This window comes from Vulpes lagopus, unplaced genomic scaffold (assembly GCF_018345385.1).
Source record: "Vulpes lagopus strain Blue_001 unplaced genomic scaffold, ASM1834538v1 ctg489, whole genome shotgun sequence".
Lineage (NCBI taxonomy): Eukaryota > Metazoa > Chordata > Mammalia > Carnivora > Canidae > Vulpes > Vulpes lagopus.
Genome location: NW_024570861.1, coordinates 1 through 15,000, shown reverse-complemented (window position 1 = coordinate 15,000; position 15,000 = coordinate 1). Strand labels below are relative to the sequence as shown.

The 15,000-nt window shown below is 55.9% G+C and overlaps 1 protein-coding gene across 1 annotated transcript in view; it reads left to right on the top strand.

The window, feature by feature from the left end:
* Window positions 1-3,679, top strand: part of LOC121483907 (collagen alpha-1(I) chain-like) — a gene marked incomplete at its 3' end in the record, with an annotated part of 4,504 nt that extends 825 nt beyond the window's left edge. Inside the window, exons 1-3 of the mRNA XM_041742422.1 lie at window positions 1-693; window positions 979-2,294; window positions 2,713-3,679. The exon at window positions 1-693 is cut by the window's left edge and continues 825 nt beyond it. Of these exons, the coding sequence (XP_041598356.1) occupies window positions 1-693; window positions 979-2,294; window positions 2,713-3,679 (2,976 nt within the window). The remainder of the gene's footprint in view (window positions 694-978; window positions 2,295-2,712) is intronic.
* Between the last annotated feature and the right edge of the window lie 11,321 nt (window positions 3,680-15,000).

Sequence of the window (15,000 nt, the reverse complement as noted above, 5' to 3'; positions counted from 1 at the left end):
CGAGAGCACTTCGCCCGGGGACGCCCCCCCAGCCATGGCGGGCGGGGGGAGCAAGACACCCAACAGCGGCGAGGCCGGTTTCGGTCCCCAGAGGGCGGAGTTAGGGGCGGCACACGCGGCGCGCCCGCGACCGTGCGGTCGGGGGACGCGGGCAGGCGGGGGGCGGGGGGGGGGCGGCGGGTCGGCGGCGACGGGGAGGAAGCGCACAGCGTGCCAGGGCCGGGAGCGCGTGGGGAAGGGCCGGTCCCGGGAAGGGCGCGCCAACGAAGGCGCGAGCCGGGCCACCGGGTAAACGCGCACGGGATCCCACCGCCACCAGCACGAGGGCGGTCCCGCGACGCCCGGGACGCCGGCCGGCCTCAGCACCCTTGGCAGACCTCCCCGCAAACCGGGCCCCACACCGCCGGGGCCCAAGGCACGCGCGACCCCCGCCGCGGGGGACCCGTCCGAACCTCCGTCCGTCCATCCGCCGGTCCGTCCGTCCGTTCATCCGTCCGGTCCAACCCGGAGTCACGACCCGGGGAGGCGCCCCCAGGCGGGAGCTGGCCCGACCCGTGCGCGCCCGCCGCGCCACCGCCGGCGGCGACTCCGCCCGGCAGCGGGCGGGGGCCCGGACAGACAGACAGCCAGCCAGCCAGCCAGCCAAGCCAGCCGCTCGCGCGGCGCACACGCAACACACACGGGGTGGCTGGCGTGGGGGGGGGGGGCGGGCCGCCCCAACACCCCCCCCCCCGGGGCCGCGCGCACACTCGCACACGCACGCGGGCAACACACCCCGCACCGGACGCCGGCCCGGCCCGGCGGTATCCTCCCCCATCTCGGAGGGGGGAGGCGCAGGCCGCGGTAGGCGAAGAGCGGCGCTCTGCCCAAACACGTCGCGACGGTAGTCAACCCCGCGTCGGTGGCCACACTACACGCGCAGAGGAGGGGCAGCGGCTGGGGGCTCCGGTACCCCAAGGCACCCTCTCGGATCGCTAGAGAAGGCTTTCTCACCGAGGGCGCATCGCCCCCCCCTTCGTCCCCCCAAACGGGCCCCACCAAACGGCGCTCCGGGGCCGACAGGGCTCGCGGGGCGGGCGCAGGTCTCCGGCAAGGGACAGGCACAGGGCAACCCCGAGCGCTCGCGGCCGGTGCCCCCTCGAGGACACCACCCTCCACCTCGCCCGAGCACGGCGCGGCCACGTCACCGCCCAGAGGGGAGAGCTCCCCGCCTCCCGCGAGGCGGGCGAGACAGAGGAACGGAGACGGGGGCACGACCCGTGCCGGGAGAGAGGGGCAGCCCCTCGGGCTGGCCAAGCGCCCGGGGCGCTGGCTCGGCCCGCCGCGGGCGCTCACGCGTCCCCACCAAGTCCTCCGAGTCACACCGCCCCCACACCACCCCCGCCGGCGCGGCGAGGGGGAGGGGAGGGGGAAGGAAGACGAGGCGCCCGGGCCCCCGCCAGGGGCACGGGTGCGCCTCCCTTGCCGGCTTCCACCACCCGCTCCTCGGACGCGCCACCGACGGCGGCGGCGGCGGCCCGAGGGGAGTCGACGGGGAAGGAAACGACGCCACCGCTCGGCCTCAGGCACCTGAGGCGACCTGGAGCGCTCCAGGGGCACCACGGAGGGCCGGGCGCAACGCGCTCAAGCGCGCCCAGGCCGGGCGGTGAGCAGCGCGGCGTCGGGCAGGCCCTCCCCGCGGAGGGGAGGACCGCTCGCCACGGACCCAGGCCTTCAGGAAAGGCCGGCGAGAGTGTCCGCCGCGTCGGAGGACCCCGGTCCCGCCAGCGCCGCGAGGCAAGAAGGCGGGAGGGCGGGGTCGGGCCGGAGTCCGCACCACCCCCAACCCCGGCGCGCGCCCCCCCGCGCACCCGCCGTCACGACGGCCGGGCGTGGAGGAGCCGGGGAGGGAGAGGCCCGCGGGCAGAACGAGAAGAGCGGTCGCATCCGCCATGGATGCCCGTCCCTCGTCTGACGCGGCTTAGGCCCGGCCCAGGAGAGCACGAGATCACCACATCGATCGATCGGCAGCGAGCTGCGGCCCCGAGGGGGCTTCCCGAGGAGCAAAAGCCCAGCGAGGACGGCGACCGGGGGGACCTGCTTCCGCCTCACCGGCAGCCCCTCGACCCCCAGGGGGCAGGAGCGACCGGACAACCCCAGAGACAGCGGGGGACGCCTGACACGCGGCACGGAGCCTTGCGGGACAGGGGTTGTCACAGCCAACAGCCGGGTGCCCACGGCATGGAGCGCACGGGGGTAAAAGACCCACCGCCACCTGCCCACACCGCCCTCCCTCGGGTGCCAGAGACCGGAGGGTGACACCACGACCCGGGCCACCTGGAGTCCAGCGCGAGAGCCGGCGCGCAGGCCCAGGCGGACGGCTCAGGCTCCAGTGAGCGAGGACAGGGACCGGCTCGGCCGCGCGGTCAAGCCCAGAACCCCACACGCGCCCAGAGGCCCACATCTCCAAGGCGAGCGACGGACCGACTGTCTTTTACGTCTGCCTGTCTGTCGCCGAAACACAACGTGTCAGCACCTACCTGGCAACAAAAAATGTTCATTTCGGGCGAGAAAATAGCCGCGCCTGCTGGCGGGGACCAGCCACAGGTCACCGCGACCTCCCGGGACCGTGGCACGGCCACTGTCCCCAAAACCTGCCCCACGGCGCCCCCCCACCCCCACCCCACGGAGCCCCCCGGGCTATCTGGTCGACCCAGGGTGGGGAGGGGGGAGGGGCGATACGCGGGAGGTGGAGACGGCCACGCCGCCACGCCGCCACGCCGCCACGCCGCCACGCCGCCACGCCAGTGATCTCCAAGAGGAGACTTTGAAAAATCATCAAAGTTCTCCGGAGGCACCGTGCGGAGGCCGTCCCCCGCGGCCCTCAGGACCGCCCCGTGCCTACCGCCGTCCCCAACCCCGGCTCGGGCCAGGGGAGGTGGAGGGCCACGCGGGCAGAGGCAGCCTCTGCCACCGGGAATCGCCACCGGGGCCGGCCGGCCCACCCCCGCGTGGCACCCGGTCCGACCGGGACCCACCTCCGCAGCGGACCTCGGAAAACGGGGAGAAAATCGCGTCCGACGCCCGGGACCCCCACACGTGCCCGCAGCCGGGTCTGTCGCGCCACCCACGGGCTTCCCCTCCAGGCTCGGACCGGTCCCCGTCGCCAGGGCGTGACAACGGGAGACAACCGCGTGACACGGAAGGCCCGAAGATCGCCCGGAGCCACAGGACGGACGGCGGGACACACCCTGTCCCCTTCCCCCGAGGCGGCCCAGGTCGGTCCTCGCGGGCGGGCGGAGGAGGAGCCACCGGCGGGTGCTGGTCGACCCACCCAGGCGGCCCGCACGCCCTCCTCCGGGAGCGAGGCGGAGGCGACAACAGCGACAGCGGCGACAGCGACACTCCCTCGCAGCTCTGGAGGTCCAATCTCCGGCGAGCGCATCGCGCGCCGATGCCCCGGCGACAGCCGGACGCCCGCGCCGGGGCCGCCCTCCTCCTGGAACTCGGCCCCGGGAAACCGCCACCAAAGCCTGTTCCTTGCTGCTGTCGCCGCCGAGCCTCCGGAGGGGACACGCTCTATAAAAGCGGCCGCCAGGTGGCACCCGACAACCGGCGCGAACGACAGCGGGACAGATCCGGGCGGCGAGGCCGTCAGGACGCCTCGGATCTCGCCTCTCGGCCCGGGGACGGGCGGAGGGCCCCGGGAGCACTCCTAGGACAGCAACGGATGCACTGTTTTTTCTCGTGTCCCTCCTTTTTCTTTTTAGGATTTAATTTGTATATTTAGAAGAGGAAGGAAGGAGGGAGGGAGGGAGGGAGGGAGGGAGGGAGGCCACGAAGGAGGTCTGAACCAAAGGCGCTGGAGAGGACGGTGTGTGTCCCCCCCCCCCCCCCACCACCACCACCACCTTCACCTCCACCCTCTTGGTGTCTGGGACCTGACACACAACCACCCGCCCCCCACCCCCACCCCCACCCCCCACCCTCACCCCCGAGGAGGAGGACGACCTTGACGGGCGGGGGCTGCGGACCCAGGAACCAACGGGGAGGAACCAACCGGGAGGCCGACTACATCAGTTGCCAGTCTGGGCTGAGGACTAGTCACATTCATGGTGAAAGTCCGGACCCAGAGTTGATCAGGGCAAGCCAAGAACCCAGACTAGGAAAAACTGGCTTCCCTGGGGCCTGCCTAAGAAGGTGCTCTCCCCTGATCCCGCCTCTCTAGGTCAGGAACAGACCAAGCTACATCAGCTTAGAGGAAACGCCATGCAGCCCACGCTCTGGTCTCTTCTGAGGCCCAACGTAGGTGATCTCGAGCAGCATTTGAGGTTCTGTCCCTCTGGGTTCTATCTGCAGTGGGGACGTTGGCGGACGACTCCATGGCATACTGATCTTCTAAAAGCTCCGAGTGGAGAGAAATGCTGGTGTTGCTCAGCTACTGGAATGTGTTGAAGTTGCCAATGCTCTGCCCCGCGTCCCAACCAACCAATGATATTTTGAAGCCTAGAACCTTTTTCTGTGTGGTCCCTGAAGTCCTTTGTCCTGCACAACTTCCCGAGGGGATGGGTGTCTCTGGGCTGAGCACCAGACCCTGTTCTTCCCAGTGGCCCGTGGTTTGGAAGCCGACTACAGTGCCCATCCTCGTGTCTCTGGGGTGGAAAGGAATCATCCACCCTGACCCCGGGTGAGGCCTGCCTGGACCGTGCTGACGCCCCAGGAAGGCAGAACGGATACTTTTGTACAGTCCCCGCTGCGATCCTTCCGGGGTAGAAGCGTCTCAGACAACACAACCGTTTGTTTCCCGTCTCTACCTGTTGTTCAGCACGGGCCCGGAGGGTCCTGGGCCGGCAGTTCCACGGGTGACTCTCCGCCCCATACACAGCACAGGGCCCGAGGCTCGCCTCGACTACCGGCGTGTTTTGGGAATGTCACTGCTCCTCTCGGAGCTTCCTTTTCCTCCTCTGGGAAGGGCTGTGGAAGACGACGAACCTCAAGGGAGAGAGGGAGGGAGGAGGGAGGGAGGGAGGGAGGGAGGGAGGGAGGCCACGAAGGAGGTCTGAACCAAAGGCACTGGAGAGGACGGTGTGCCCCCCCCTCCCCCGCACCACCTTCACCTCCACCCTCTCAGCGTCTGGGACCTGACCCCCCGCCCTCCCCAAATACTTGTCTATTGGGTTGAATGAGAAGAGGTTGTGGAAGAGGAACTCCATGGGGGGGGGGGAGGCTCAAAGAACATAAGGATTTCTTTTCTTTTCTTTTCTTTTCTTTTCTTTTCTTTTCTTTTCTTTTCTTTCTTTTCTTTTCTTTTCTTTCTTTTCTTTTCTATAACACAATCTGTTTCTCCAGAATTCTCCTGCACTACTCTAACCCTAACCCGAACCCGAACCCTAAATCGTAACCTAACCCGAACACTAACCCTAATTCTAACCCGTAACCTAACCCTAACCCTAACCCATACCCTAACCCTAACCATAACCCTAACCTTAACCCATACCCTAACCCTAACCCTAAAACTAACCAGTACCCTAACCCTAACCCGTACCCTAACTCTAACCCTAAACCTAACCCGTATCTTAAACTAACCCTAAACCTAAACCTAACCCTAACCTGTACCCTAACCATTACCCTAACCCTAACCCGTACCCTCACCCTAACCCTAATCGTAATCGTAACCCGTACCCTAACCGTAACGCTAACCCTAATCTGTACCCGAACTCTAACCCTAACCAGTACGCTAAACCTAACCCTAACCCGTACCGTAACCCGTACTCTAACCCTAACCCTAACCCGTAACCTAACCCTAACCCTAACCCTCACCAGTACCCTAACTCTAACCCTAACCCTAACCCTAACCCTAACCCCCTAACCCTAACCCTAACCCTAACACGTACCCTATCCCTAACCCTAAATCGAAACCTGACCCTAACCCTAACCCTCACCCGTACCCTAACCCTAACCCTAACCCTCACCCATACCCTAATCCAAACCCTAACCCTAACCAGTACCCTAACCCTAAACCTATCGCTAACCCGTACCCCAACCCGTCCCCTAACCCTGACCTTAACCCGGACCCTAACCCTAACCCTAACCCTAACCTGTACCCTAACCCTAACCCTAACCCGTACCCTAAACCTAACCCTAAACCTAACTCATACCCTAACCCTAACCCGTACCCTAACATATACCCAGCCCTAACCCTAACCTGTAACCTAACCCTAACCCTAACCCTACCCCTAATGCGTACACTCACCTTAACCCTAACACGTACCCTAACCCTAGCTCGTACCCTAACCCTAAACCTTACTCTAACCCTAACCCGTTCCCCATCCCTAACACTAACCTTAACCCTAACCCCTACACTAACCATAACCCTAAGCCTTAACAGTACCCTTACCCTAACCCTAACCTGTTACCGAACCCTAACCCGTACCCTAACCAATACCCAGCCCTAACCCTAACCCTAACCTAACCCTAACACTAACCCTACCCCTAACCCGTATACTCACCCTAACCGTAACCCGTACCCTAGCCCTAACCCGTACCCTAACCCTAACCCTTTTTGTAAACCTGACACGTACCCTAACCCTAACCCTAACCAGTACCATAACCCTAACCCTAACCTTAACCCTAACCCGTACCCTAACACTAACCCTACCCCTAACCCGTACACTAAACCTAAACCTAACCCTAAACTTATTGCTAAGCCATACCCTAACCCTAACCCTAACCCTAACACTAAGCCTAACCCGTACCCTAACCATAACCCTAAACTGTAACCTAATTCTAACCCTAAACCTAACCCTATCCCTAACCTTAACACTAACCCGTACCCTAAACCTAACCCTAACCCTAAGCCTACGCTATCCCTAACCCTAACCAGTACCCTAACCCTAACCCTAACCCAGACACTAACACTAACCCTAACGCGTAACCTTACACTAACCCTAACACTAACACTAACCGTATCCTAACCCTAACCCTAACCCTAACCTGTATCCTAACCCTAAACCTAACCCTAACCTAACACGACCCCTAACCCTAACCCTAACCCTAACCCTAAAGCTAACCCTAACCTTAACCAGTACCCTAACCCTAACCCGTCCCCTAAACCTAACCCTAACCCTAACCCTAACCCTAACCCTAACCTGTACCATAACCCTAACCCTAACCAGTACCCTAACCCTAACCCTATCCCTAATCCTAACCCTAATCCTAACCCTAACCAATACCCTAACCCTATCCCTAAACCGTACCGTAACCCATCCCCTAAATCTAACCCTAACCCGTAACCTAACCCTTACCCTAACATTAACCAGTACAGTAACACATACCCTTACCCTAACCCTAAACCTAACTCGTACCCCAACCCTAACCCTAACCCTCTCCCGTACCCTAACCCTAACACTAACCCTAACCAGTACCCTAAACCTAATCCTAACCCTAACCGGAACACTAACCCGTACCCTAACCCTATCCCTACCAGTACCGTAACCCTAACCCTAACCCTAAACCAAAGCAGTACCCTAACCCTAAACCTAACCCTAACCCTTTACCGCACCCTAACCCTAACCCTAACACTCACCCTAACCGTAACCTAACCCTAACCAGTACCCTAACCCTAACCCAAACCATAACCATAACCTGTACCCTAACCCTAACACTAACCCTAACCAGTACCCTAACCCTAACCCTAACACAAACCCTAACCTTTACCCTAACCCTAACCCTAACCCTAACCCGTAACCTAACGCTAACCCTAACCCTAACCCGTATCCTAACCCTCACCCTAACCCTATCCTGTACCCTAAACCTAACCCAAAAGTTAACCCGTACCCTAACCCGTACCCTAACCCTAACCCTAACCCTAAACCTATCCCGTACACTCACACTTACCCTAAGCCCTACCCTAACCCTTACCCGTACCCTAACCCTAACCCTTACACTAACCCTAAACCGTTCCTTAACCCTAACCTTAACCTTAACCTGTACTCTAAACCTAACACTAACCCTAAGCCTACTAGTACCCTTACCCTAACCCTAATCATAACCCATACCCTAACCCTAACCCTAACCCTAATCCGAACCCTCACACTAAACATATCCCTAACGAGTACCCTAACCCTAACCCTAAACCTAACCCTAACCCGTACCCTAACCCTATCCCTAACCCATTCCCTAAACCATACCCTAACCGTAACCCTAACCTGTTCCCTAACCCGTACCTTAAACCTAACCCTAACCCATACCCTAACCTGTACCCTAACCATAACCCTAACCATAACCCGTTTCCTAACCCGTACGCTAACCCTAACAATAACCCTAAGCCTAACCCTAACCCGTACCCCAATCCTAACACTACCCTAACCAGTACCCTAACCCTAACTCTAACCATAACCCGTACCATATCCCTAACTGAACCCTAACCCTAAATCCTATCCAAACCCGGATCCTAATCCTAAACCTAACCCTAACCTGTATCCTAACCCTAACCCTAATCCTAACCCTAACCCTAACCCGAACCCTAATCGTAACCCTCAACCTAATCCTAAACTGTACCCTAACCCTAACCCTAACCCTAACTCTTAACCTAACCCTAACCCTAACCATTACCCTAACCCTACCCCGTACAGTAAAACGTACCCTAACCCTAACCCTAACACGTAACCTTACCCTAACCCTAACCCTAACCTGAAACGTAACCAGTACCCTAACCCTAAACCTAACCCGTAACCTAAACCTAACCCTAACCCTAACCTGTACCCTAACCCTAACTCTAACCCTAACCCGTAACCTAACCCTAACCCGAACCCGAACCCGAACCCTAACCCTAACCCTAACCCTAAACCGAACCCGTACACTCAGCCTAACCCTAAGCCGTACCCTAACCATAACCCGTACCCTAACACTAACCCTTACGCTAAACCTAACCAGGAATCCTAAACCTAACCCGTACCCTAACCCGTACCCTAACCCATAACGTAACCCTAACCCTAATCCTAAACCTATACCGTACCCTAATCCTAACCTGTACACTGACCCGTACGCTAACCCATACCCAGCCCTAACCCAAACCCATAATGTAACCCTAACCCTAAACCTAACCGTAACCCGTAAACTCACCCTACACCTAACCCACCCTAACCCTAAACCGCACACTAACCCTAACCAGTACCCTTACCCTAACCCTAAGCAGTATACTAACCCTAATCCTAACCCTACACCGTACCCTAACCCTAACCCTTACACTAACCCTAACCCGTACCCTAATCCTAACCCTAATCAGTACCCTAACCCTAACCCTAACCATAAACCTTACCCTAACCCTAACCCGAACCATAACCCTAACCCGTAACCTTACCCTAACCCTATCACTAACCCGTACACTAACCCTAACAATTCCCCTCACCCGTATCCTAACCCGTACCCAGCCCTAACCCGTCCACTAAACCTAAACCTAACCCTCACCCTATTGCTAACCCGTACCCTAACCCTAAACCTAACACTAACCCTAACCCATACCCTAACCTGTATCCTAACCGTAACTCTAACCCGTACCCTAACGCTAACCCTAACAGTAACCCTAACCCTAACTTTAACACTAACCAGTACCCTAAACCTAACCCTAACTCTAACCCTAACCCCGACCCTAACCCTAACCCTAATCAGTACCCTAACCCTAACCCGTACCATAACCCTAACCCGTACCATAACCCTAACCCTAACGCGTTCCCGTACCCTAACCCTAAACCCAACCAGAACACTAACCCTAACCCTAACCCAAAACCGTACCCTAAACCTAACCTTAACCCTAACCCTAACACTAACCCGTATCCTAACCCTAACACTAACCCGTATCCTAACCCTAACCCTAAACCGTACACTAACCATAACCCTAACCCTAACACTAACCCGTACCCTAACCCTACCCTAACCAGTACCCTAACCCTAACATTAACCCTAACCTGTAACCTAACCCTAACCCTAACCCATACCCATACCCTAACACGAACCCTAACTCGTACACTAACACTAACCCTAACCCTAACCCCAACCAGTGACCTTAACCTACCCCTATCCCGTACCCTAACCCTAACCCTAACACGTTCTGTAACCCTAACCCTACCCGAACCAGTACCCTAACCCTAACCCTAACCCTAAACAGTACCCCAAACCTAAACCTAAACCTTACCCTAACAATAACCCTAACCCGTACCCTACCCCGAACCTTAACCCTAACCCTCACCCGTACCCTAACCCTAACGCTAACCCTAAACCTAACCCTAAACACTGCCCTTACTCTAACCCTAAACCTATCCCGTACCCTAACCCATACCCAGCCCTAACCCTAACCCGTAACCTAACCCTAACCTTAACCCTATGCTAACCGATACACTCACCCTAAACCTAACCCATATCCTAACCCTAATCCATACCCTACCCTTAACCCTTACTCTAACCCTAACCCGTACACTAACCCTAACCCTAACCAGTCCCGCAACCCTAAACTTAACCCTAATAGGTACCCTAACCCTTACCCTAACCCTAAACCTGACACGACCCTTACCCTGACCCTAACCCTTACCCATACCCTACCCCTAACTCTTACCCGTACACTAAATCTAAACCTAACCCTATCCCTTTTGCTAACCCATACCCTAACCCTAACCCTAACCCAAACCCTAACCCGTACCCTAACCCGTACCCTAAGGGTAACCCTAAACCGTACCCTAAAGGTAACCCTAACCCTAAACCTAACCCTAAACTTAACCCTAACCCGTACCCTAACCCTAACGCTAACCCTAACCCTAACCTTAACCCCTACCCTAACCCTACCCCTAACCCTAACAGTACCCTAACGCTAACCCTAACCCGTAACCTAACCCTAACCCTAAACCTAACCTGTAACCTCACCCTTACCCGTAGCCGTACCCTAACCCAAACCCTAACCCTAACCCTAAACCAAACCCTAACCCGTACCCTAACCCTAAACCTAACGTGTACCCTTACCCTAACCCTAATCCTAATCCGTAACCTAACCCTAACCCTAACCCGTACCCTAACCCGTACCCTAAACCTAACCCTAAACCTAACCCTAAACCTTATCCGTACCCTACCCCTAACCCTAAAGGAAACCAGTACCCTAACCCTAACGCTACCCCAATCCTAAACCGTACCCTAACCGGAACCCTAAACCGTAACCTAACCCTAACCCTAACCCGCACCCTAACCTTAAACCTATCTCTAACCTGTAGCCTAACCCTAACCCTTACCAGTACCCTAACCCTAACCGTAACACTAACCCGTAACCTATTCCTAACCCTAACCTGTAACCTAACCCTCACCATAACTCTAACCCATACACTAACCATAACCCGTAACCTAACGCGTACCCTAAACCGTACCCAGCCCTAACCCTAACCCTTAACCTAACCCTAAACCTAACCCTACTGCTAACCCATACACTCACCATAACCCTATCCCGTACCATACCCCTAACCCTAATGCGTACCATAAACCAAACCCTAACCCTAACCAGTACCCTAACACTCACCCTAACCCTAACCCTAACCCGTACCCTAACCCTAACCCGTACCCTTACCAAACCCTAACCCTAACCTGTACCCTAACCCTAACCCAACCCTAAGCCGTACACTAACCCTAAAACTAAGCCGTACCCTAATCCGTAACCGAACATAACCCTAACCCTAACCCTAAACCTAAACCGTACCCTAACCCTAACCCTAAACCAAACCAGTTCCCTAACCTGAGCCCTAACCCTAACCCTAAACCTAAGCCGTACCATAACCCTAACCCTAACCCTAACCCGTAAACTAACCCTAACCCTAACACAAACCCTAACCCATACCCTAACCCGAACCCTAAACATAACCAGTACCATAACCATAACCCTAACCCTAAACCGTACCCTAACCATAACCCTATCCCTTACGCGTATCCTAACCCTAACCCTAACCCTAAACCTAACCCTAACCTGTACCCTTAACCTAACCCTAACCCTAACCCTAACCTTTACCCTAACACTAACCCGTACCCTAATCCTAAACCTAACCCTAACCCGTACCCTAACATTAACCCCAACCCTAAACCTCACCTGTATCCTAAACCTAACCCTAACCCTAACCCGTACACTAACCGTATCCCGTACCCTAACGCGTACCCTAAACTGTACCCAGCCCTAACCCTAACCCTTAACCTAACCCTAAACCTAACCCTACTGCTAACCCATACACTCACCGTAACCCTATCCCGTACCCAACCCAAACCCGTACCCTCACTCTAACCCTTACTCTAACCCTAACACATACCCTAACCCTAACCCTAACCAGTACCCTAACCCTAACCCTAAACTTAACCCTAACCCGTACCCGAACCCAAAGCCTAACCCTAACCCTAACCCGTTCCCTAACCCTAACACAAACCCGTTCCCTAACCCTAACCCTAACCCGTTCCCTAACCCTAACACAAACCCGTTCCCTAACCCTAACACAAACCCGTACACTAAACGTAACTCTAACCATCACCCTATTGCTAACCCGTACTCTAACCCTAACCCTAACACTCACCCTAACCTGTACCCTAACCCGTACCCTAACCGTAACCCTTACCCGTACCCTAACGCTAACCCTAACCCGAACCCTAACCCTAACCTTAACCCTAACCCGTACCATAAACCTAACCCTAACCCTAACCCTAACCCCTACGCTAAACCTAACCCTAAACCTAACCAATACCCTAACCCTAACCCTATACCTAAGCCGTACCCTAACCCTAACCCTAACGCATACCCTTACCCGTAACACTAAACCTAACCTTAACCTTAAACCGTACCCTAACCCTAACCCGAACCCTAACCCTAACACTAAACCTAACGCGTAACCTAACCCTAACCCTAAACCATACCCTAACCCTAAACCTAACCATAACCTTTACCCTAACCCTAACACTAACCCTAACCCGTACCCTAACCCTACACGCACCATAACCAGTACCCTAACCCTCACCCTACACTAACCCGTACCCTAAACCTAACCCTAAACCTAACCCGTATCCTACCCTAACCCTAACCCTAACCCTAACAAGTACCCTAACCCTAACCCGTACCCTAACCAGTACCCTATCCCTAACACTAAACCATACCCTAACCCAAACCCTAACCAGTAACCTAAACCTACCCTAACCCGTTCCCTAACCGTAACCCTAACCCATACCCTAACACTAAACCTAATCCTAACCCTAACCCTAACATTAACCCTAACCCGTACCCTAAACCTAACCCTAACCCTCACTTTCACCGGAACAAGTACCCTAAACCTAACCCTAACCCTAACCCTATCCCCTACACTAAGGCTAACCCTTACCCTAACCTGTACCCTAACCTCAGCCCTAACCCTAACACTAACCCGTACCCTAACAATAAACCTAACCAGTACCCTAACCCTAACCCATACCCTAACCTGTACCTAATCCTAACACTAACCCTAACCAGTCCCCTAACCGTAACCCTAAACCTAACCCTAACCCCTACCCTAACACTAACCCTTACCCTAACCAGTACCCTAACCCTATCCCTAACCGTAACACTAACCCGTACCCTAACACTAAACCTAACCCGTACCCTAACCCTAACCCTAAACCGTACCCTAAGCTGTAACCTAACCCTTAACCTAAGCCGTACCCTAACCCGTACCCTAAACCTAACCCTAACCCTAACCCTAAACCTAACCCGTACATTAACCCTAACCCTAAACCAAACCAGTACCCTAACACTAACCCTAACCCGTACCCTAACCCTAACCCTAAACCATACCCTAAGCTGTAACCTAACCCTTGACCTAAGCCGTACCCTAACCCGTACCCTAAACCTAACCCTAAACCTAAACCTAACCCGTACCCTAACCCTAACCCTAAACCAAACCAGTACCCTAACACTAACCCTAACCCGTAACCTAATCCTAACCCTAACCAGCACCCTAACCCTAACCCTAACACTAACCCTAACCCGTACCCTAACCCCTAACCCTAACCATAACCTTAACCCTAACCACTAGCCCTAACCCTAACCCTAACTCTAGCACTAACCCTTACCCTAACCCTAACCCTAACCCTAACCCTTAACCCCAACCCTAACCCTAACCCCTAACCCTAACCCTAACCCCTAACCCTAACCCTAACCCGAACCCGAACCCTGACCTTAACCCTAACCCTAACCTCTAACCCTAACCCTAACCCCTAACCCTAACCCTAACCCCTAACCCTAACCCTAACCCTAACCCTAACCCCGAACCCTAACCTTAACCCTAACCCTGACCCTGACCCTAACCTCTAACCCTAACCCTAACCCCTAACCCTAACCCCTAACCCTAACCCTAACCCCTAACCCTAACCCTAACCCCTAACCCTAACCCTAACCCTAACCCCTAACCCTAACCCTAACCCTAACCCTAACCCTAACCCTAACCCTAACCCTAACCCCTAACCCTAACCCTAACCCTAACCCCTAACCCTAACTAACCCTAACCCTAACCCTAACCCTAACCCTAACCCTAACCCCTAACCCTAACCCTAACCCTAACCCCTAACCCTAACCCTAACCCTAACCCTAACCCTAACCCTAACCCCTAACCCTAACCCCTAAACCTAACCTTAACCCTAAACCTAACCCTAACCCTAACCCCTAACCCTAACCCTAACCCCTAATCCTAACCCCTAACCCTAACCCTAACCCCTAACCCTAACCCTAACCCCTAACCCTAACCCCTAACCCTAACCCCTAACCCTAACCCTAACCATAACCCTAACCCTACCCCTAAGCCGTTCCCTAAACCTAACAGTACCCCTAAACCTAACCCGTACCCTAACCCTAACCCTAACCCAAACCAGTACCTTAACCCTAAACCTAACCCTAACCCTAACCATAGTCCTAGCCCTAACCCGAACCGTAACCCTAACCCTAACCCTAGCCCTAACCCTAACCCTAACCCTAACCCTAACCCTACA